The 25,014-nt window shown below is 43.7% G+C and overlaps 1 protein-coding gene across 5 annotated transcripts in view; it reads left to right on the forward strand.

Moving 5' to 3' along the window:
• Window positions 1-24,808, forward strand: part of UTP4 (UTP4 small subunit processome component) — a gene marked incomplete at its 5' end in the record, with an annotated part of 31,207 nt that extends 6,399 nt beyond the window's left edge. For all 5 annotated transcript variants that reach the window (XM_081107753.1, XM_081107749.1, XM_081107750.1 and 2 more), the window contains 14 exons: window positions 1,836-1,920; window positions 4,489-4,578; window positions 6,528-6,739; window positions 10,971-11,142; window positions 12,588-12,679; window positions 13,081-13,177; window positions 13,927-13,991; window positions 15,588-15,710; window positions 16,100-16,256; window positions 18,197-18,303; window positions 20,559-20,654; window positions 22,019-22,204; window positions 23,638-23,748; window positions 24,603-24,808. In XM_081107753.1, coding sequence (XP_080963879.1) covers window positions 1,836-1,920; window positions 4,489-4,578; window positions 6,528-6,739; window positions 10,971-11,142; window positions 12,588-12,679; window positions 13,081-13,177; window positions 13,927-13,991; window positions 15,588-15,710; window positions 16,100-16,256; window positions 18,197-18,303; window positions 20,559-20,654; window positions 22,019-22,204; window positions 23,638-23,748; window positions 24,603-24,719 — 1,710 coding nt within the window. In that variant the 3' untranslated portion in view covers window positions 24,720-24,808. The remainder of the gene's footprint in view (window positions 1-1,835; window positions 1,921-4,488; window positions 4,579-6,527; window positions 6,740-10,970; window positions 11,143-12,587; window positions 12,680-13,080; window positions 13,178-13,926; window positions 13,992-15,587; window positions 15,711-16,099; window positions 16,257-18,196; window positions 18,304-20,558; window positions 20,655-22,018; window positions 22,205-23,637; window positions 23,749-24,602) is intronic.
• Between the last annotated feature and the right edge of the window lie 206 nt (window positions 24,809-25,014).

Here is a 25,014-nt window from a genome sequence, read left to right on the forward strand (position 1 = left end):
TGTTTTGTTGTGTTTTACAATGAATTTTGTTTCAGAATATAGCATATTAAATCCTTTTGTAGAGTCACAGTGCACTAATGCATATTTAAAATTCCTAGGTCCTTCCACCAGTTAACTTGTGCAACTGTGTTTCACCACAGTGTTTCTGAAAATTGTTTGAGCACAGACTGAGAAGACTGCTCCCCGAATCATTAACATTAGAATGGGTGCTTTCAGAGGTTGAACCTTTTGTGATAAGACCGCTGTTCTCTTCTGGTTTGCACTAATTTGTACAATATCTTGATAAGTCTCTGTTTAGATTATATAGTTACTAGGTCTTTCATTTAGTCCATGGGTCTCTAGCAGAGATACCCTGTGAAATCCTACTTCTATTCTATTGTCCTGCTTTCTTGTCAGGACATAAAGGCTACCAAGAATATGCAATCAGTTTCTTGGTGCCAGTACTTTTTTCTCTCACCAACTATTTTTCAGAGCAAGTGATTGCTTTAGGGAAGAAATGTATATATCTACACTAATAAAAGAGAAAAATGGTAATTGGCGTACGACGCTACCCTTTTCATTGGCTAATCAGGGCTATATGCAAATTAACTGCCAACTAAGATTGGCAGTTAACTGCCAACAAGATGGCGGCTAATTTGCATATGTAGGCACAATGCAGGGAGGCGAAAGGGAAAGCAGGAAGAAGCCCCCTGCCGCTGACTGATCGGAAACCCAGGGGGGAGCTAAGAGCTGGGGGGCAGGGCAAAGGCGGCCCCGGGGCCGCCTTTGCCCTGCCCTCCAGCCATGATCGGAGAATCAGGCACCTTTGCCACCCTGGCCAGTGATAGCAGCAAGTAGGGGTGGAGCCAGCGATGGGAGCTGGGCACGGTCGAAGCTGGCAGTCCCGGGAGCTAGGGGTCCCTTGCCTGGGCCTAAAGCGAAGCCCACGATCGCGGGGCCGCTGCAGCTGCGGGACGCCGCTGCCCAGGCCGGATGCCTAGGCCAGAGGCGTTAGGCCTGGGCAGGGGCGGAGCCTGCAACCGCGGGGAGCTGGGGATCCCCTGCCCAGGCCTGACGCCTCTGCCAGAGGCCTCAGGCCTGGTCAAGGGGCCGATCCGGTGATTGGTGATCGGAGGGTGATGAGGGTCAACTCCTCTGGCCGAGGCATCAGGCCTGGGCGGGGGGCGGAGCCGGGGATTGGGGGGATATGATGGTCCCCTTGCCCAGGCCTGAAGCCTGGGTCAGAGGCGTCAGGCTTGGGCGGGGGGTGGAGCAAGCGATCAGAGGAAGATGGGGGTCCCCTGCCTAGGCATGATTCCTGGGCCAGAAGCCTCAGGCCTGGGCGGGGGCCAGAGCCAGTGATCGGGGTAGATGGGGGTCCCCTGTCCAAGCCTGACACCTCTGGCGGAGGCGTCAGGCCTGGGCAAGGGGCCGATCAGGCGATCGGAGGGTGATGGGGGTCTACGCCTCTGGCAGAGGCATCAGGCCTGGGCAAGGGGCAGAGCCAGCAATCGGAGGGGTCTGGGGGTCCCCTGCCCAGGCCTGATGCCTGGGCCAGAGGCATCAGGCCTGGGCTGGGGGCAGAACCAGTGATGGGGGGAAATGAGGGTCCCCTGCCCAGGGGCAAGGGGCCGATCCTGCGATTGGAGGGTGATGGGGGTCAATGCCTGAGGGCTCCCAGTATGTGAGAGGGGGCAGGCTGGGCTGAGGGACACTCCCTCCCCCACCCCCACCCCCCCCCCCCACACCCAGTGCATGAATTTCGTGCACCGGGCCCCTAGTTTGTAAATAAATACGTTTAGTTAAAAATGTAAAATGTTTATCTCCTCTATTTTCTACCTCCTCTCCCCTAATAGGTTGGTTGTGAAGATGGATCTGTGAAACTATTTCAAATCAACCCAGACAAAATCCAGTTTGAAAGAAATTTTGATCGGCAGAAAAGTAAGGGTCATTTCTGGTGAGGCTGTGAATAGCTTTAGCAAGTAGTTACGTTTCTGTGCCACTGGAGATGGGATATTTCCCCATGGGTCCAGGTAATATTTTAACTACTAGCGGACCGATGCGCGAAATTCATGCAAGAGTAGGCCTTCCTTCCCCCAGCGGCCGGCACCAGCTTCCCTCTGGCTGCCGGCAGGCACTTGGGACCTGGGCTTCCCTACCAGCCCCAGCTTCATCCAGAAGGTCGTCTGGAAGTATGTCCAGTCTAATTAGCATATTACGCTTTTATTATTATAGACTAGAGGCCTGGTGCACGGAATTCATGCACTTGGGGGGAGCGAGGTCCCCTCGGCCCAGCCTGCGCCCTCTCATAGTTCAGGAGCCCTCAGGGGATGTCCAGCTGTTAGACATCCTTAGCACTGCTGCAGAGGCTCCCACCACCGTGGCTGCGCTCGCCAGCCGTGAGCCCAGCTTCTGGCTGAGCAGAGCTCCCCCTGTGGGAGCACACTGACCACCAGGGGGCAGCTCCTGCATTGAGTATCTGCCACCTGGTGGTCAGTGCATGTCATAGGGAGCGGTTGAGCGGCCTTAGCATATCCTTAGCAGATTACGCTTTGATTATTGAACGGACAACCAGGCAACCGGACACTTAGCATATTAGGCTTTTATTATATAGGATATACTAATTCTGTCTGAGTACAGGGTATGTACTAGAAGCCATCTCCAGCTCAGGCTTTCTCCATTGTATAGCATAGTTGTGATTGCTTGGTTTAGTGAAAATATAGAAAACCAGAAATATAAAATAGAAAAGCTAGTGTTTCTCTAAAAGTTGATTTGTTAATTCTCACTTAAATTTGTGATGTTTCAACAAGTGTGCATAAAAGTCCGGAAACCAGAATTTCATCTTTAGGAGCTGTGGTTCTTTTTTATTACTATTAATCCTCACCCGAGGTATTTTTCCATTGATTTTTTTTAGAGAGAGTGGAAGGGAGGGGCAAAGACAGAGAGAAACATCGATGTGAGAGAGACACATCGATTGGTTGCCTCCTACATGTGCCCTGACCATGGCCAGGGATCAAACTTGCAACTGAGGTACGTATCCTTTTTTCTTTCTGAGGTACGTACCCTTGACTGGAATTGAACCTGGGACCCTTCAGTCTGAAGGCCAACGCTCTACCCTCTGAACCAAACAGGCTAGGGCAGAGCTGTGGTTCATAATCCTGCTGTGCATTCAAATTGCACGGGGGAGTTCTATAAATAATTGCCCATGTTTGAGCTTTACCTGGACCAATTGATCCTGACCTGTAAAGTAGAGGTTGGCAAACTGTTTTTGTAAGGATACAAAGTAGTAAATATTTTAGGCTTTACAGGTCAAACCATCTCTGCCAACTCTGTTGTGGCACAAAAATAGCCATAGATAATACTTAAACAAATGGGCATGGCCATGCTCCGTTAAACTTTACTTTCAAAAAAGGTGGCGGGCCTCATTTGGCCTTAAGGACATGGTTTGCTTACTCCCCTTATAGCAAATAGTCACTGTCCTATGTATTCTTTGTATCCATTAGTAATATTTAGTCTCTGCTACTCAGATTCATATTTGGTTGTTTTTAATACCTTTGGGGTGTTCTTTTTATTTTTTTTTTTAAAAATATATTTTATTGATTTTTTTACAGAGAGGAAGGGAGAGGGATAGAGAGTTAGAAACATCAATGAGAGAGAAACATTGATCAGCTGCCTCTTGCACACCCCCTACTGGGGATGTGCCCGCAACCAAGGTACATGCCCTTGACCGGAATCGAACCTGGGACCCTTCAGTCTGCAGGCTGACGCTCTATCCACTGGGCCAAACTGGTTAGGGCTGGAGTGTTCTTTTTAAATTACAAAGGTGATCCAGTGCTTTTTAAAAATTTCATATGTTTAGCCAAGTATGAAAGAGAAAATAAGTATCTCATGCCCCTATATAGACATTTTGAGATTAATCTTGTAGACTTTTTAAAATATTCATATAAACAAATACACAGGAGTGCCTGAACCTGTTTTCAGCTTTGTTTCCACTTGTTACATCACAGGCATCTGTCAGTCTTGCCAGTCTGCATGGCATTGCATTTTATGTTCCATAATGTATTTAGTCAAACTCCAACTGATTGATAGTAATTATTTTTTTACTAGTATGACCAGTGGTGCAGTGAATATTTTTATATACATGTTTTGGGGCATTCATGCAAGTATTTCTCTTTGATTTATTTCCCGTGCAATTACTGGGCCAAACATGCACATTTACATTTTGTTAGGTTACTATCAGATCACCCTCAAAAGGTTGTGCTTCTTTACACTCCCATCAACCATTTATACATTATTAAAGTTAGTATCAAATACTTCATTATGGATCCCAGGGCAAAGTTGTTCCTCATCTGTTATAAACCATTTTTTCACAAGAGTGCAGTACGTAGTGGGAGCTAAGACTAAGAGAACACTAGCCCCGTAGATAATTGTGGAGGGAGAACTCAGTTACCTTTTGCTATATATTTGTGTGTTTGTCACTTTCTTTTTTTTATTGTTCCAACTCCCAAGGTCGCATCCTGAGTCTCAGCTGGCATCCCTCTGGTACCCACATTGCAGCTGGCTCCATAGACTGCATTAGTGTGTTTGATGTCAAATCAGGTGACTGTTTTTCTCAATTCATTTGGGATGTGGGTCTTGTTTGTCAGATTCACATTTCTGACAAACTGGAGTACTTGTAATGCTTTCAACGAGGTTTAGCCCTAACCTCCTTAATCTTCTGGGATGTTCACCATGAATTTCAGTCCTTTCTTGGATTACTAATCCTGCTTTGGGAGGAATCTTGGTTTTTCTATGGGATGCAGTATTTTATTTATTTTAGAGAAAAGGAAGGGAGAAGGGGAGAGAGAGAGAAAACACCAGTCAACAGCCTCCTGCACACCCCCTACAGGTACTGAGCCCAAAACCTAGGCATGTGCCCTGACTGAGAATCAACCAGTGACCTCTCAGAGCATGGGACAACACTCTACCATTTCAGCCACACTGGCCAGGGAGGGATGCAGTGTGTGTGTGTATTTGCTGGAGCCAACTTCCCGCGGTCCCTCCCCAGCCGGCCACACCTGAGGCGGTGCCAAGGCTCGAAGGGCATCTGCGGAGTGAGCGGGGTCCCTCCAGCAGGTGGGGTTCCTCGGCCTGGCCTGCAGGAATCGTGCGGAAACTGGCAGTCTGACATGCCTCAAGGGGTCTCGGAGTGCAAGAGGGCACTCTACAAAGTTGCTGTCGCTCAGCAGCTCCTGCGTTGAGCGTCTGCCCCCTGGTGGTCAGTGCACGTTATACCTACCGGCCAGTCAGCCAGCCAATCGGCCAGTTGCTTAGCCTTTTATATATAGAGATATATAGACTAGGGGCCAGTGCACAAATTCGTGCACATTGAACTGTGGGCCACGAGGCTACAGTGGGCACAGGAGCGGGTCTCAGCCCATCCTCCGTGCCCCCGCCATGGCCCCTGGTACCCAGTCTGCCGGCAGCCCCGCTCCTGCTGCTGCCACTCCCATGTGCTGACGGCACCGGCTCTGCTAGCACCTGCTGTTGGTGCGGAGCTATTGGGGCCAGTGCCATCAGCAGGTGTAAGCGGCGGCTGCTGTCCCGATCACCCCTCGGGAGCAGGAGGAGGTGGAGAAGCCCTCAGGGGCGATTGGGGCCAGCGGGTGTGAGCAGTGGCTCCGGTGCCGGCAGCAGGTGCAAGTGCCCGACGGGACCGTGGCTCACAGGAGCAAAGAATTTTCAGTAACCACCAGAGGCCCACCCCGATGTCAGTGACCGTGCCCCGCCTTGGTCTAGTGCCCCCGCTCACCTGCTCCACTCTCCCGCTGCTGCTGATGCCCGCCATGTTCCGTGTGTGCCCCCTGGTGGTCAGCGCATGTCATAGCGACCGGTTATTTGGTGGTTCTGCCATTTGGTCTGTTTGCATATTAGGGTTTTATATTCCATATAGTATTCCCACCCTCAATTGTGCCTGTGTCCCTCTTCAGAGAATAGGTCTCTAGTCTTTTGTTGAGGTGGGGTTTTATGGCATTGCCTGGATTTTTACTTAGGGGAAGGAATCTGAGGGATCTACAAGTTTCTTAAACTTACTTTTATTCCGTTCCTCCTTTTAGTCCCACTTTCTTCCTCGGTTTCTAGAGTATCTGGGGTCACCAGCTCCTGACTTTTCTGAGGATCCCAGGGTGAAGTCAGGTGACTTCTTGGCTTTCCCCACTGCTGACTTGGTACTTAGTTTCAGGGCTCTGCTAAGCCAGTTACCACTCTACACATTCTCATAAATTGTCACTGTCTCTTTCCCAGGGGGTTTTGGAAAAGAGCCAAGTGTATTGATTTGTATGCAATTGGCTAGTGTTAAGTGAAGTTTCTTTTCCATTTCACCCCCAACCCTCCAGCAAATTTCTGTCCCTTCCCTGTCACCACCCGCCTCTCTCATCTTTAGGCAACCGTTTTGGTGTTGAGAGACTGAGTTCACCGTAAGTAGTATATATTGGATGTGGTCTGTGCTCGGGTAGCTAACCTAACATGTTTACCACATCATTCAAATGTGGACTTTCCTTATTTTTCAGGGAGCGCTATTCATAAGATGCTCGTGGATAGGCAGTATATGGGTGTGTCTAAGCGGAAGTGTATCATATGGGGTGTGGCCTTCTTGTCCGATGGCACTGTCATCAGTGTGGACTCTGCTGGGAAGGTGCAGTTCTGGGACTCAGCTACTGGGACGCTTGTGAAGACCCATCTCGTTGCAAACGCTGACGTGCAGTCCATTGCTGTCTCTGATGTGAGTATGGCTTCTGTGTTGAGCAGTTCCTGTACAGTCTGGGGGATGATAGAGAAGGCCCTGGCAGTGTTGCACCACAAACAATGTTCCCTGGCCTTGGAGGAAGATGATTTCAGGAAAATCCATCTGAAAAGCCACATAATTTCCCTGAACTCTCTTATTCTCTTAGCAATCAGCTGGAGAATATTCTCTGAAGGATTGGTTAGCAGAGAGGTTTTCTTCAGGCACTCCCCACCCCTAGTTAATCAGGTCTGATTGAAGATAGGGCACAGTGTGCTCAAAGAATCTTGAGAAGCAGTGTTTCCCCTCTGTACAACTGTTCTCCTGCTTCCTACCTTGGGAAATTAGAAGATAATTTTATAGTGATTTTTGACAATGTTCATTGTCTTCTATTTGAATAAGACTTAAGCAGATTTGTATTGAACAGGTGTACCTTTTTCCTTTTGGTAACCAGAGTGCTTAATCAGAAATGTTTGGGTATGTTAGCAGTGAGGTATAGAAGTAGCTTTGAGGTTTGTTACTATGTCCTTTATTTTTTTGCCTTCTTAATTTGAGAATTGCTATCTTAAGGGTGAAAATCCAGTTTCTAGTGTAGAGATCACACGTTTGCTTTCCTTGCCTATAAAATGTTTCTGTCCCATTTCACAGGTTTTACATGAGAACAATTTTGTGTGTATTAACACATCGTTTGCGGGTAGTTTTTATCATGCGCTAACAGGTGGCGCGGGCCATTTTTGCTAATTTTTTGCACAAATGGCAACGTTCAGTAAAATTACGATAACTTTAGTTTACGTATTTATACATTACCCACATTCTACCGCTAGTCTATAAAAAACGTATTAATACGTGTCCCGCGCTCTACTACACTGGTAGAACGTATAAATACGTTTCTTGCATACAATGTGTTAAAGCCCTGTAAAACATGTAGATGTCACCTATAAACTATAATCCTATATAATAAAGAGGGAATGTGCAAATTGACTGTCACTCCACCACAAAGATAGCAGCACCCACAGGGGAGGCCAAGTTCCCATAATGAGCCTTAATGAGCAATCAGCAGGGACCCGAGGCTGCGCCCTCCCTGCCCCCGTGGGGCTTGACTGGACCTCAGGCCGCATCTCCCACACTGGTGCCAGGCTGCTTCCCTCGCCCTGGGCCAGGGGACCTCAGGTCATGCCTCCTGCCCAGCAGGGCTTAATGGGGGACCTCAGGCTACGCCTCCCACCCCGGCGCCGGGTCAGGAGACCTGAGGCTGTGCCCCCCCTGCCCAGTGGGGCTTGACATGGTGAGACCGACCGGGTCTGGATCTAGCCCAATGGGGGGGACGGGTGGCAGCCAGGTCTGGGTCTCGCATGATTTTGAGTCGCACGTGGATAGGCAGGGACTTGACTCAGGGTCCCGTGGTGTGCCCCAGACTCTGACAGGAGGAAGATTTTCGTATACTTTTTACTAATTTTCTTCCATCTCTGACACTTCTATTATAGAGAAAGGGCAAATAGCAATATTAAAATATTTCCTCTAATTAATCCCCTTTTAATGTGCATGAATTTCGTGCACCGGGCCACTAGTAGAAGTATAAGTTGAGCCCTAGCTGGTTTGGCTCAGTGAATAGAACATCGGTCTGAGGACTGAACTGTCGGTTCTCGGATAGATTCCCGTCAAGGGCATATGCCTGGGTTGTGGGCTCAATTCCCAGTAGGGGGCGTGCAGGAGGCAGCTGATCAATGATTCTCATCATTGATGTTTTTCTCTCTCTCCCTCTCCCTTTCTCTCTGAAATCAATAAAAATATTTTTAAAAATCTCCAAAGAGCTAAAAAAAAAGGACAAGTTGAAATGAGTGGGAGAAATTATCTTTTTAAAATGGAGTCTTAATCTAAAATGGTTGTAATTATTAGACTTAAGACTTAATTATTAATTTTAGTAGCATTTTAACTGTACCTACACAGATATGCACCTGTTTCAAAGATCAAGGAAGGTGTATATTGACTACTGTGGAACAATTTTCAGAATATATTGTTAAGAGGGAAAAACAGAACAGCATAATAGTGTATAATATAGGATATAATAGTGTATTAAGAGAAGAAGGGGCAGATTTATATATTAGATATTGTATATTAGGTATTTATGTATTAAGTATTTTATGTATATGCAGTTATGCTAGTATATGTGTGTTACATATATATCTCTAAGAAGATTTTTAAAACTCAAATTATAATTTCTGGAGAGGGAAATTGTGGGGGGTCAGTGGGAGGCAGGCTTAATTTGTATTGTATACCATTTTATACTGTTTGATCTTCTCTCATAGGCCTATATTACTACATTGCATTGACTCTTAGATATAAATTATTGTAAAATATGCCATAATTTTTTTGTTATCACGAGAAAAAAGAAACATTGCCAATTAAACTATGCCATAGGGCTTTTTTTGTAAAGTAAAATGTGTATTTTATAGTATAAGCATATAATATAAACTATTATAATATAAAATGACACAATGCTTTTTTAAACATAGAAGTTATATTTTCCTTATTGAAGAGCTCCTTGAGACTTAACCATAAGTTTTTGTGATATCAGTTATGCATATATAAAAAGGAAAGTATAACTGACTTAAAGTGATTAAGGTATTCCTAAAACTTCTTCACATTCAAAGTTGGACTCTAATCACTATTTTTTTCTTAATATATTTTTACTGATTTTAGAGAAGAAGGGAGAGAGAGATAGAAACATCAGTGCTAAGAGAGAATCATCAGTCGGCTGCCTCCTGCACACCCTCGTACTGGAGACCAAGACCAAAACTCGGGCTCATGTGCCCTGACCCAAATCGGGCCGTGACCTTCTGGTTCAGGGTCGATGCTCAACCACTGAGCCACACCAGCCAGTCTATGTTCTTAGCACTTTATTTACATTTAAAATCTTTCTTACTGTGATAAAATTTACATAACAAAATTTGCCATTTTAGCCATTTTTTGAAAATGTATTCTTGTATTTTCATATATATAATTGATTTCAGAGAGGCAGGGAGAGAGAGATAGAAACATCAGTGATGAAAGAGAATCATTGATTGGCTGCCTCCCCACATGCCCCCTCCTGGGGATCAAGCCCACAGCCCAGGCATGTGCCCTTGACCAGAATTGAACCTGGGACCCTTCAGTCCGCAGGCTGATGCTCTATCCACTGAGCCAAACCGGCTAGGTCTTTTTTTTAACCATTTCTAAGCGTACAATTCAGTGATCTTAAGAATATTTACAGTGTTGTGCATCCATCACCTCTCCATTTTCAGAACTTTTTCATCACCCATTAAAGAATAATTCCTTATTCCTCTCCTCTCCCAGCCCCTGGTTACTTCCATTCTACCTTCTGTCCCTATGAATTTGCCTATTCTGGGTACCTCATAAGTGGTATCATATATTTGTTCTTTTGTGTCTTTGTTATTTTACTTAGCATAATGTTTTCAAAATTCATCCATGTTGTAACATCAGAATTTCATTCCTCCTCAAGGCTAAATAATACTCCATTGAGTTTATCTGAATGAAACACCTCATTGAGTTTATCTATTTTTGGACGTTTGGGTTGTTTTCATATTTTGGCTCTTGTGAATAATGCTGCTATGAACACTGGTGTTCATGTTTCTGTTTGAGTCCCTGCTTCCAAATCTTTGAGAATATATTTTCATTACTATTCTTGCTTGGATTGGTTTGTTTGTGTTTGGTTTTTAAGTTTTTTTGTTTATTCTATATGAATTTAAGAAACAACTTTTTTCATTCCAGGTATAGACTATCAGTATTTTTATTGGATTATATAAAACTTAAAAATTTACTTAACAATCATCAATATTTTTATCATGTTAAATATTCTCATTCAAGAATATGGTATGGATTTCTTTGTTTAGGTCATCTTTTATGTCCTTTAAGGAGGACTTAAATTTTTTTCTTTTATAGGCCTAGCACATTTCTTGTTAAATTTATTAGATGTTTTATCTTTTGTATTGAATTTCTGATGAGGTCTAGTTTGTATATATGAAAGCTCTGTAACTGGTTGAGGTACATGTTGTTAATTGTGCCAATAGGGGTGTGTTATTATATATGAGTGAGCTTGCTCCTATCTTGTGATTGACCTTCCAATTCTGGGCATACATTTTCCCTTAAGCTGCCCAGATAGACAACCTCAGGAAATCTTTTTCAAAGTGGGCCCTGTTTTGCTCAAATGTACCTCGATGATTTAATTTCTCAGCAAGAAGACAGTTTCGTGGTGGGCACAGCCGAGGGGACAGTATTCCATTTTCAGCTGGTCTCTGTGACTTCCAACAGCAGCGAGAAGCAGTGGGTGCGGACAAAGCCATTCCAGCATCACACTCACGACGTGCGAACCGTGGCCCACAGCCCAACAGCACTGATATCTGGAGGTGGGTTCTGCTCTCAGCCAGCTGCTGCTTTACTCTGCCCAGCTCTGCTTGTTTTCTTTTTTTTTTTAAATAAATCTTTATTGTTCAGATTATTACATTTGTTCCTCTTTTTTCCCCCCATAACTCCCCTCCTCCCAGTTCCCGCCCCACCCTCCGCCCTCACTCCCCACCCACTGTCCTCATCCTTAGGTGCACGATATTTGTCCAGTCTCTTCCCGCATCTCCCACACCCCTATCCCCCCCAAGAATAGTCAGTCCATTCCCTTTCTATGTCCCTGATTCTATTATAATCACCAGTTCATTCTGTTCATCGGATTATTTATTCACTTGATTCTTAGATTCACTTGTTGATAGATGCATGTTGTTCATAATTTGTATCTTTACCTTTTTCTTCTTCTTCCTCTTCTTAAAGGATACCTTTCAGCATTTCATATAATCCTGGTTTGGTGGTGATGAACTCCTTTAGCTTCTCCTTATCTGTGAAGTTCTTTATCTGACCTTCAGTTCTGAATGATAGCTTTGCTGGATAAAGTAATCTTGGTTGTAGGTTCTTGGTATTCATCACTTTGAATATTTCTTGCCATTCCCTTCTGGCCTGCAAAGTTTCTGTTGAGAAATCAGCTGACAGTCGTATGGGTATTCCCTTGTAGGTAACTGAGTTTCTTTCTCTTGCTGCTCTTAAGAGTCTCTCTTTGTCTTTTGCTCTTGGCATTTTAATTATGATGTGTCTTGGTGTGGTCCTCTTTGGGTTCCTTTTGTTTGGGGTTCTCTGCACTTCCTGGACCTGTAAGTCTATTTCTTTCACCAGGTGGGGGAAGTTTTCTGTCATTATTTCTTCAAATAGGTTTTCAATATCTTGCTCTCTCTCATCTTCTGGCACCCCTATAATTCGGATGTTGGTACGCTTGAAGCTGTCCCAGAGGCTCCTTACACTATCTTCGTATTTTCAGATTCTTTTTTCATTTTGCTTTTCTGGTTGGGTGTTTTTTTGCTTCGCATTTCAAATCTTTGCCTTGATTCTTGCGCTCCTCTGGTCTGCTGTTGGGAGTCTGTATAATATTCGTTATTTCAGTCCGTGTATGCTTAATTTCTAGTTGGTTCTTTATCATAACATCGAGGGTCTCATTAGATTTCTTGAGGATCTCACTACATTTATCGACGGCTTCTAGACAGTTCTTAAGAGACCTTAAAAGTGTGGTTCTGAACTCAATATCCTCCATTGACAGTTTTGTCCTGTTTCTTTGTCTCCGCATTTTTTATGCTTTCTTGGTGCACCCCCTAGTGGTCTTTGTGCGCAGTCTTGTTGTAGTTAAGCCTTGATTGTTGTCGGCAATACTGGGGGTGATTTGACCTCCAGGCTAACTGGCTATCCCAGCTCTGCTTGTTTTCATGCAGGACATTTTCTAATTCTGATGTCTTCTCCCTTCTCCCTCCCTCCCGCCCAGGCACTGACACCCACCTAGTCATTCGCCCTCTCATGGAGAAAGTGGAGGTAAAGAATTACGATGCTGCTCTCCGAAAAATCACTTTTCCCCATGTGAGTATCACCCCTACCCCCACTGTCCTTGTTTTTCCGTTCCCCTGTCCTACAGCACTCTGCGCACAGCTCACACTTCTGAGCAAACCTGTGAGACTTCGGTGCTTTTTTGTTACATACTGTGCTTAGCCATGCTACAGTTCCTAGCACACTTAGTGTAATTGCTTGTTTAATTCTGTGTCAACCCTTTAGACTGAGCTTGAGAGTGGTAGGTATGCTTTTATTTACTAGTGTGTTCTTAGACCCTAGGACAGTGCCTGGAATATGGTATTATGTAGGGACTATTTATCAGGCAGATGGATTTTAGCAGTAAACAATGTGCTAAGATGCTGCTGCTATATCTCGTACTGAGACAGTAGATGACCCCGACCTACTTGTCACTTTTCGATTCTTGGATACAGCGACGTCTCATTTCCTGTTCAAAAAAGAGACAGCTTCTCCTCTTCCAGTTTTCTCATCACTTGGATCTTTGGCGACTGGGATCTACAGTTGCAACAGGTAAGATGGGAGCAAGACTTTTCTAGGAAAAAAACTGAAGAGAGAAACCAAAAATTAGAATTGCAATTGGTACTCTGCTTATGGAAAAATGGATGTAGATTTTTCTGTGCCCATTGGAACTCATGGTTTCCCATCCACTAGATGGAGCAAAGGAGTTCTTCTGAGTGTTAGATCTGATTAAAGTGTACAGTTCTATATGGTGGAAAGGGTGGTGGTAGCAGGATGTAGTGGGTGTGAAGGTTGTGGAATCGTTTGCTCTGGCTTGATTGGGATCAAAATAGGATGTTGAAAAATGGCAGGATTTAATACTGGTTAGTGACATCCCTGCCAGGAGGTCACATGGATCTTACTAGGGTGACAGCCTAGTGGCCTTTTGTGTGACCTGTAAGGAAATGTTTAGGTTCTGTTGTTTTATATTCCACTATGTTTGTACTAGAATAAGTTTCCAAAACGAGCAAATGAAGTTGAGGCCACATGAACCACAAACTCCACTTTCACCCACCTACATGCCTGGCTGTGGTGTTGAGCTTCAGCAAATTAGTGATGTGCCATAGGCCATGGAGGGCACCCAAAGAGAAGAGAATGTTCACTGCTTTCCCCAGAAAATGGTAGGCTTATGAAGATAGTTTCCTGATTTGTCATTGGCAGAGATTCCATTCTATCCAGGAATGGACTTTTTAGAAGAAAAAAATATATACAAATAACCTTTCTTTGAGGAGGGAAAACCTCAGGGAAATTTCTTGTTCCAGGAAAACATGGGGATACCCTTCCACTCTCTAAAGATGCAGATCATTTACTGCACCTCAAAACAAAGGTAAGGAAGTTTAACTGTATGTGTACAGTCTCTAAAATCCAGAGCATTTTCTCCTGATGAATTTTGAGGATTACTTAGTTGACATCACTAACTGTATAAAATCTAAAATTATTTGAATGAAATACTATGTAAACAGAACTGGATTTCCCGTGATTATATGTTGGACATTTAGAATTTATTGGGTGGATGAATACAGGAAATTGGTTTTATTTTTTTGTATTATTATGAAAATAATATGCTTTTTAAAAAAAATTCAAATGGTACAAAAGAGTATGCAATGAAAGATAAGCTCCCTTTTTTAAAATATTTTTTTATTAAATTCAGAGAGGAAGGTACAAACATCAACGATGAGAGAGATTCATTGATTGGCTGCCTCCTGTACACCCCCTACTGGGGATTGAGCCCACAACCCGGGCATGTGCCCTCTACTGGAATCGAACCTGGGACCCTTCAATCCTCAGGCCAGCACTCTATCCACTAAACCAAACCAGCTAGGGCTGAACTCCCTTCTTAAACCCAAATCCCTGGGCCTCGTCTCCAGAGATAATCACTGCCAATAGCTTCTTGTATATCCTTCCAGAAAAAAATTTCCACCCATTTGTGCATATGCCCTTTCTTTTTACAATAATGGGAATCTACTATGCAAACTTCTTTGTGTTCTTTAAAAAAGCCTTTAATTACACAGATATTTGTGAATACAGTCTTACTGTAAAAAATTCAAGCAATATTGATAGTTTATTTCCTCATCCACTTCTTTAATTCTCTTCCCATTTCCTGAAATAATTGTTAATTGGCTAGCTGTAATATATCATTCCAGATCTTCTTTGTGTGAGAGAGTATGTGGTACATACATATTTTCATACATTTAGATATATTTCGTGAGTTTTTTGAACTACATAGATGTTACACATTTTTCCTTTGTTCTGCAAATTTTTTCACTTACTATTTCTTAGAGGCCCCCCGTTTTATTTAATCCTTACCCCAGGATATGTTTTTATTGAAGTTGTTTTTTTTTTAAGACAGAGAGGAAGAGATAGAGAAACAGAAACATCGATGTGAGAAACATTGATCATTTGCCTCCCATATGCACCCCAACAGGGGATCAAATCAAATCTGTACCCTGGGTATGTGCCCTGACTGGGAATCCAATCTGCAGCCTTTGGTGTTACAGGACATGCTCCATCTAACTGAGCCAGCAGGACAGGTCTTCTTAGAGATCTTTACAGTAGACTGTCCTAAAACAAATAAAATCAATGTTCCCAGTCACCTTGCCTCCAAAGCTTTCCTGCATGAAGTGCCTCTCTGCTCGGGTTTCTAATGGTAGGGTTTAGTACGAAGCTACCTGTGAGGCACACAAGGGCTGAGATTACTAGTATTTAGTTCATTCATAGACCTCAGCTCTTGGAAACCAAAGCCACACCATTTAGGTACTCTACTGCTGACATAATCATAGTGACACAGAGTATATAACTGTCAGGATTATGTGTAGGTGTTTGTGGGCACGTCCAGAGTGACGACAGCTTGGGGATTCATGTCACAGTGAACCTCGTTGTCTGAAGTTTTACTTGAACATTCATCTGATTCCTAACATTGCAGGGTCCCGAGAACATTATTTGCAGCTGTGTATCCCCATGTGGAAGTTGGATAGCGTATTCCACAGCTTCTCGGTTTTTTCTCTGTCGGTTGAATTATGAACATGACAACATAAGCCTCCACAGGGTAAGTGATAACCCAGTGTCTGGTTGAACAAGAAGAAAATTCATAAGTGAATTTTTGTGTGAAGTGGGAATGCACTGGATATGAATCCTTACTCAGTGAAAGGTATTTGGAGACAGCTGTTACCAAAAAAAGTGTTTTATTTTTTCCACTTTGATTTGCTTTTGTTTTTGAAAGAGTAGGGAAATGCCAGAAAGTGGCAGTGAAGTTTAGGCTTTTGAAGAGATAAAGGAGGCAGGGGTGTATCGGTTACGTTAGACATGTCAGTGTCCCAGACCCTTCATCAGTTGGCTTCCTTAGACACAGGAAGCATTAATGTAACTTAAGGCTGGCTATGATTATTATTGATGGCCTCTAGGTCTCACTTCTCTCTCTTACTGGTTCACCCCAAGGTTTCCAAAATGCCAGCGTTCCTTCGCTCTGCTGTTCAGATTTTGTTTTCTGAAGATTCAACAAAGCTCTTTGTGGCTTCAAATCAAGGGTCTCTGCATATCATTCGGCTGTTGGAAGGAAGCTTCAAGCACCTGCATACTTTTCAGGCTCAGTCAGGTAGGAATTTGGTAACTGGCCATAGGAGAGAGTTGTCAGCCTCTGATGTATCTATTTTTTCCTTTTAAACCTTATTCATTGTTGGGTATTCACTAATACTCTTCTCCACCATGCAAGTACATTCACTCACATGTTTGCAATTTAAAGTAGGAGGAGATATCTGGCAAATAAAAATGTTGATGAGATGTGAAATATTCCTCACACCTACTCTTTTCTCACTGGGCTTTTGATTCCTTATTTGGGGCCAGAGAAGTTTCATCACCCCTAGAAGAGTTTTTGTTAGCAGGGCAACAAGAACGTTAAAATAATTTATAATCCTGACTACTGTTAATATGTTTGTATATTCCAGTGTGTGTGTAGATAGTATGCATTTTATAGACATGTTAATTTTTTGGTTGTTTTTATAAAGATGAACTTACACATAGTTTCATTACCTGTCATATAAAGTTCATGACCGTTTTTCCCTGTTCTTTGAGAACATGAATGAGTATGCATGAATAAGTGATTCTGTAGTTAACTTGTTGAGTTAATTATTGAGGACTTAGTCACCCAGCTTAATTTAAGCTGGTAGTTTTCTTGGATACTTCCCATGGGCCTTTTCCCTTCTTCCTCACCCTGGATTATAGCAGCTTCACTGTCATTTAGACTCCATCAGCATGGAAAGTCAACTCTTTTTTTCTCTTTAATATTTTTATTGATTTTTTTAGAGAGAGAGGGAGAGAGAAAGAAAAACATTGATGTAAAAGTGAAACATCGATCGGCTACCTCCTGCATGCCCCCTACCAGGGATCAAGTCTGCAATCTGGGCATGTGCCCTAACCGGGAATCAAACCAGCCATCACTTGGTGCACAGGACAACGCTCAACCAACTGAGCCACACCGGCCAGGACAAAAGTCAACTCTTTTAACTTAAACTCTCACTGTTCATAAGCTGCTTCAGAAGCATGCAGGAAAAGAAACCCATAAGATAGTAATCAGATAAAGTAAACTGCCAGTTTTTATTGAGTACCTGTATGTTTTTATTATAAAACTTAGACTCTTTATCTTGCATTTAGCATCCCTTAAAATTAGGCTCTGCATCATACACACACACACTTTTATTTCTTCTCTCTCATCTCACTTCCCCCTTAGAGTCAGGCTGGTTTCTTCACAGCCTTCAAACCTGTGTATTTCAGTTCTTGTTACTTAGCTCACGTTGTTCTTCGTCTTTTTCTACCTACCTCACCCATCCTTTAGCATCTGGCTTATGTCTTGCTTTAGAGCTTTTTCATCGTTTGGGGGTGTTGTAGCAGCATGTATTTTGGCATAAAGCATCACTGTCTGATTTTTATCCCACATGAGTCTTTATGTTGCCAGATTGGTTTAAAATCTTTTGATGACAAGGATGGCTCATATGTGCCCATGCTCCCTTAGTGCTAAATATATAGCAAGCAGCTCAATAAATTTAAGATATGCTTCAAACCTATTGAATTGGCTATTTGTCCCTAACTTTGATTAAAAACTATTTGGTAGAGTCCTAGCCAGTTTGGCTTAGTGGATAGAGCGTCGGCCTGTGGACTGAAGGGTCCTGGGTTCATTTCTGGTCAAGGGCACATGCTTAGGTTGCAGGCTCAATCCCTAGTGGGGGGTGTGCAGGAGGCAGCTGATCAGTGATTTTTCTCTCCCATCCAAGTACTAACCAGGCCCGACCCTGCTTAGCTTCCGAGATCAGACGAGATCGGGCGCGTTCAGGGTGGTATGGCCGTAGACCAGTGATTTTTCTCTCATCATTGATGTTTCTATCTCTCTCTTCCTCTCTCTGAAATCAATGAAAATGTATTTTTAAAAAGGAAATCCCATTAGTAATTTCAAACTGAGGGTCTTACTGGCTTTTGCCATCATCAAAGCAGGGCTGGCTGTGTACATTAAATTCAGACTTAACTGTTGTTCTGTCCTCACAGGGACAGTGGAGTCCATGTGTCTTTTGGCGGTCAGTCCAGATGGGAATTGGTTAGCTGCATCGGGCACCAGTGCTGGAGTCCATGTGTACAATGTGAAACGTCTAAAGGTGAGCTTTGGGTTTAGTAGCAGCAAACAAAAGAAGTTAGCCCTGCAGTTTTAAGACTCATTGGTATGACCTGGAAAATTACTAGGCTTTTTTTTTTAAACAAGAAGTTTTCCTGTTTTACTTGTTTGGAATCTAAAAGCTATAATCTGCCATATTAAAATGAGTCAGTGGGAACTGAAGCCACTCGTGCACAGAAATTTGAAATTAAGGATTTATGGGTGATGAGTCAACATCTAGGTTATTTCTGTATTTTGGAGAGGAAATTTTTTATTTACCAAGGTGAATAGTTACAGGTAGTAACAATTTCGTTTTAATAGTTTGCCTTGTAATCTCAAGGTATGTTTTAAATTAAACAGAACCAGAAATTTAACAAAGGAATAGCAGGAAAACATTTTTCATGAATCAGTAGTGATATTGTCGTTCACTCACGAAGCACTAGTGGTCCCTTACAAATCTTCATCATAAAAGTCAGATAAGAACCACCCAAAACTTGGGATAAACATTAAGTTTATAGAACTAGAGGCCCAGTGCACGAAATTTGTACACAGGTGTGGTCCCTGGGCCTGGCCAATGATTGAAGCTGACCTCTGGGCCCTGGGCAACACCTGGCCCCTGCGCGCCCCCCTCTGCCTGAGTCACAGTGCCGAGTCCCCATGTGGAAATGTGGTGAGCGTGGCTGGATGCCATGGGCTGGGGCACAGTGTGGGCCTCTGGGCTGCCCAGCAGCACCACATGGAAGCCAGGCGAGTAGCATGCTCTCTCTGGGCCAGCCTCACAGAGCAGGTCCTGCGCTAACCCACAGGGAGCCCGACCGGCCTCTGTGGTCCCAGAGGCTGCTGCCTGGCTCACCCGGAAGAGGCCACGCGGGTGTGGGGCGGGCTCCTCGTGGGCACCTGGCACCTGAGTGCATGGGTTTCCCCAGCATGCGAGCCCTGGTGTCCTGGTGGAGGGTAGCAGGGGGAGTGAGAGTGAGCTTGGCGGACACCTGCATTCTCACCTTTGTCCCTGTCACCCCTGCCTCCAGGTAGCCGGCAAGAGGTCGCAGCCCCTGACCTGGGCGCTACGGGAGGTTGGTTGCCACCACCCACCCCCAGTTCCCCAGCCCAGCCCCAATCAGGCGATCAGGGCCTGCCGGCCGCTAATCACCATCTGTAGGGCAATTGGTCAGGGTCGGGGCCTTCCCCCACGGCCCGCCCCCCCCCCCCCCCAACACACACACACACTCCTTCAGTATCTGGGAACTGGGCGGCAGCCTCTCTCCCCCTCCCCCCCAGCAATCAGCGGGGCTGTTAGGCCCCCCGCTCGCACCCGCCTTGGTCTGGTGCCGCCTTTTCACCTGCTCTACCATCCTGCCATGGTCCCACTCTCGTCAGGGCCAGCAGCGCCTCTACTTCCGTCTGCTGCCAACGCCACGTCGCCAATGCCCGCAATGTTCTGTGCCACCCCCTGGTGGTCAGCGCTCGTCATAGCGAGTGGTCAAACTCCCAGTAGAACAATTTGAATATTAGTCTTTTATTATATAGGATGCCAGATTGTTGCATTTAATGGGTTTGCCTATTAACTACACAACTTAATCTTTATTACATTGCGGGAATAGTATGTACTGCTTGCTCTTCGAGGCTTGCCTCACATTTAAGACTGTCCTGTAGTGTGGTGCACACGCCTTGCAATTGTACGTAAATGTCCGTGCCTAGGCATTGATTTACTTCTTTTTTGTTGTTGTTAATTCTTACAGAGGATATTTTTCCATTGCTTTCCCAAGAGAGTAGAAGGAGAGAGAAACATCAATGTGAGAGAGACACATCAACTGATTGCCTCCCACACTCGCCCAACTTGGGCTGAGGATCAAACCTGCAACCCAGATTCTCTTGATCGGGACTCGAACCCGCGACCCTTCTGTGCATGGGCCGACGCTCTAACCACTGCACCACCGACCAGGGCAGCATTGATTTTTTAAATCCAGTGTGGATATGTAGATTCCCTGTTTAATGACATGTTTATGATCAGTTTACGTTGATATCAAGACAGCAGGGAAAGCTTTACTTTGCAAATGCTGTCAGTTTTGTAAGCAGTTAAACATGGTTTTTTTAAATGAGATTAAATTTTACTGTTTGGAGAAATGCCTGTCATGGGAACTTCCATAGGACCCTTTGAGTTCCAAGGAATGCTGTTTAAAAACAACTGAGTTAGACCATCCCATCTTTCCTGGGTGCCGGTATCACATAGAGTTGTCTTTTGTGTCTGCTTCTTCCCAGCTTCACTGCACGGTGCCTGCTTACAATTTCCCTGTGACTGCTGTGGCCATAGCCCCCAAAACCAACAACCTGGTCATCGCTCATTCTGACCAGCAGGTGAGAGATTCCGGTGCTTTCCAATTCCTTTTTGCTGGATGGTAACTTAGAAGCTGAGATGATAATTGTGGAAGACTTTTTCTTTGAAAGTGCTGGATGATATAAAGGTCCTTTTAGACTGGAGAGAACATGGACTCTGGTGTTAGACTGGATATGGGATGGAATAAGATTTTGAGAGTTGAAAGTGACTGAAAAATAATATAATTAACCTTCACTTTTGCAGGTGAGGAAATCGGGTACCTAATATCAGCCAAAATTAGTGCTTAGCTTACTGCTTTTTCCCATACTAAGTTGTGAGAAGATTGTTGTTTTAAAAAGATCTATAAAATACCTGAGCTATAGAACATGCTCTGAAATTATCCTGACTTCATCTGAAAAATGGGCATGATAATACCTTCCTCACTGGAAAGATTTAAATGTGATCCGTGAAGCACATTTAAGTAGACTTCCAGGCAAATGGTGTGTACTACTTTGATTAGTAGTTTTTACACTCACACATGCACACACATATACATTCTAGCCAAAAAAAATGAAATCTCTCTTTTCAGTTTCATAGATCTGTGTCCTTAACCAAAGACTGAAAGATTAGTGAAGCCACCTCCTTTGTCACATATAAGGACCATGTCCACCTGATTCCTTTTACTGGCAGTTGGTCCCATAAGTTCTTCAGTCATTAAAACTGGTGGGAGAGGTTTATGTACCTGGTAGATTAGCAAAGATCAATAAACGTGATAATACACATGGTGTGAGTATAGGGAAACAGCGCTTCATACATTGCTGAAATTAGTATGACTTCTTTAGAGAACATTTTGGCAATATCTATAAAAAATTTTAATGCACATAATCTTTGATTTGAAGTTCCCATTCTAAAAGTTCTTCCTACAGATAATATGCTTTCAGTTGTACAGAAGGACATTGATACAGAGATAATCATTGCAGCCTTGTTTGTTGTAGCCAAAGATTAGAAATAATTTAAATGTCTATTAAACAGACTAGATAAGTAAATCATGTACATCCAAAAAGTGAGTGTTCTTCAAAGGGCTCTTCAAAGGGGCATGAGTGACTTATATTGATGTGAGTCATTGTGTGTCTTGTATGCATAAAATATCTGAAAAGATATTAACAAGAAAAATAGGCTACTTTTGTCTTGGGAAGAAGAGATGTAAAGATTACAGGGTGACTTTTCATTATAAACCTTTCTATGCTGTTTAATTATTTAGTCTGTAATTTACCTTAAATTTTTTTTATTAAAAAAAGAGTGAGAAAGCATAAGGCTGAACATGGCATATTCAAGATTTATATAGATATTTTCTGGTGTTTCTGGATATGAGCCAGCATTCCTTCCAAATAATATTCTTCCTCAGATATTTGAATATAGCATCCCAGACAAACAGTATACAGAGTGGAGCCGGACCATCCAGAAGCAGGGGTTTCATTACCTTTGGCTCCAAAGGGATACTCCCATCACACACATCAGTTTTCATCCCAAGAGACCAATGCACATTCTTCTCCACGATGCCTACATGTTCTGCATCATCGACAAGTCGTTGGTGAGTTCTTTGCCTCTTCACCCTTGCGCTCACCGAATCTTCTTTACTTAAGAAACAGCAAGTTCTAAAAGCAAAAGGTACAATAAATTAGCGGAAGGAGAATCAGAATAAAGTTTTCCTGTTATATTCTTTGGAGGAGAGAAACCTTTAGTTTTGCAGATGCCTTGTTTTTGTTCCCACATTCTTTAGGCTCCCAGGGAAGGAGTGGGCCTTTGTGTACTGGTTTTTGCTAATTTAACCACTTCTTTGTTTTGCCTATGAGTACATAAACTTAAGTGGGAAAGTGATTAGGTCAGTATTCAGAAAGTGACCCTCATTGGGAGGGAAAACCATTGATTTGGCTAAATCACTTCCACCTTTGTACCCTGAGTGTCTGAATAATGTGGTTTCATCAAAGGAGATACAGACTGTGGTTTAGACCACATATGTCCCTAGGCTGTATGTACTCAGACATGATCTGCAGGCTTGAGGAGTTGGTCTTAAGATCTTAAAAAAAAAGTCCAGCTATGACTTAGGTGGGCATTTTTTTCAGTTCTAGATTCCATCCTCTGCGAGCTGTTGTTTTGATTCACTGCAAATTTATGTCTTTTCTGAGCAGGCACTTTCTTTCCTGGGAGCACAGAACTGTGGCCGTGCCTGCAGTGCACTTTGGGCTTAGATTACAAGCAACACACACAGTGTTGTATATCTGAGGGTGGGGGTGGGAGGAACATGGAGAAAGCAGCAGATGGCTCTCAAGGAGGGTGCGTGGTGGTGTGTCACTGGAACTCTTCTCATGGGCCCTGCGTCCTCTGGGTGTGGGAAGTAGAGCTGGCTGACAAGTGCCTTCTGCAATTTGAGTGATACAGGAAGGGCCTCTCCCACTCGCTTGCCTCTTTGTAACTCAGTCCAGATCGGCCCATATTTTTTCCCAGGCATTGGTGATAAGTCCATCACTTCCTGTTGCGGGCAGAGCTATTTCCCAAGGAAGTCAGAGATGAAATATCACTTGCTTGGCCAGAGGCCATCTCTTGAGGTGTCAGTGACATCAGTGGAGGTGGTTGTGTTGCCGTTTCTCCTGGGGAGAACTTTAGTCACTGGGCCAGCCCATGACCTGGTTGGGGGTAGTGTAGAAAGCAGAACCTTCATGGGCTAAGCTCCTGCTGCACATGCCAGTTTATTCCTGTCGCTCAGTGTTACTGACAAGACTGGCGGAAGCCCCAGCTGGGCTCTTTGATCTTGCCAGCAGAGTACCAAGCTCCTTTTGCCTCAGACGCCCCCTCTACAGTACAGCAGGAAGAGTGACTACAGCTGTCTTCCTGAAGTGAGGAGAGTCAGGGAGGAAGAAAATGTATATGGTGGTTGGGAGATAGTGTTTGCCTGAAATCACTGTGGTCCATTGTTCTGTATAAGCCCAATAAAAACGACTTAAACAGTGTATCTTTGTCTTTTAGCCTCTTCCAAATGACAAAACCTTACTGTACAATCCACTTCCTCCCACAAATGAATCAGATGTCATCAGGAGGCGCACAGCCCATGCCTTTAAAATTTCTAAGAGATATAAGGTAAAGCATCTTGCATAATATTCTGGACTGTTGATTCCTTGTGATATTATCCAAATATAACAAGCTGTCAAAATGTCACCTCATTTTTCATGCAGAGGACCTCATTTGGGGAGACAAGTAACTTTCTGAGGATGTGTGTCCCTTATGTCTGTTTCATTGTTCTTGCTTTAATAGATTAGAGGCACATCATACTTAACCAAAATGAAATATGTAGGTAGTGCGGAATAATGTTGGAGCTCAGGTGGGGTCTTTGTGGTAAAGCTGGCCTTTAAATTTGACCTCTAGTTGGAGAATGTTCCATAAGATAATTTACAGCAAATGGAAGTCATTGACTATTATGACTTTCTTTTCTGGGCTAGGCTTTTCACTGTATAGAAAACATATCATTGAACCTATGATATTACAGCTGTTTGTGCCACTTTAGAAGTTCCATATTTATGCCTCTCCGATGGGGTTCCATGGCTGCCCTGGAGCATTTTCTCAGGGGTCTGCATGCATTCTTTTTTAAGGGGAGGAAGGTCTGTGAATTATTCAAGCACGATTAGCTTCTTATGCATTTGTAACTTGTCGTTTGTCAAGAATTTGGGCTCCAAGCCCTCAGTTAACACTGATTCTAACAAATTAGATTTTCTGTACAGAGAAACATGAAAAACCTTGCTGAAATCTTTTGAGTGAACTCAGTTAAAAGTTTCCAGCCTTTTCATCCATTTTGAGTCCTAGGGCAGGAAGGGCTGTCAGAGATTTACATCCCTCTAGTCTTGAACTAGATTAACCGTTTAGCTCTAGGTCCTCTGTTTAGGACTAGGCGTGAGTGGAGCCTAACTCCTGCTAGAGTCATTCTCATCTCTCCACAGCCTCTACTCTTCATGGATCTTTTGGATGAAAAAACACTGGTGGCAGTAGAAAGGCCCCTGGATGACATCATCGCTCAACTCCCACCACCCATCAAAAAGAAGAAATTTGGGACCTAAAACAGGGCACTGTCTGTGTCCTTCCTTGAACTGTTCTACCCTATGTGTTTTCACAAATCATGTTAATAAAAAAATGTTATTCTTTAGAATTAGAGTCAGTATAAATGTTATCATTCATATATTTTTATTGATATCGGAGAGGAAGGAAAGGGAGAGAGAGATAGAAACATCAATGGTGAGAGAGAATCATTGATCGGCTGCCTCCTGCACACCCCCTACTGTGAATCAAGCCCACAACCCAGGCATGTGCCCTGACCAGGAATCGAACCCGGACCTCCTGGTTCATAAGTGACGC

This window comes from Myotis nattereri (assembly GCF_964212035.1).
Source record: "Myotis nattereri genome assembly, chromosome: 15".
NCBI classification, from domain to species: Eukaryota; Metazoa; Chordata; class Mammalia; order Chiroptera; family Vespertilionidae; genus Myotis; species Myotis nattereri.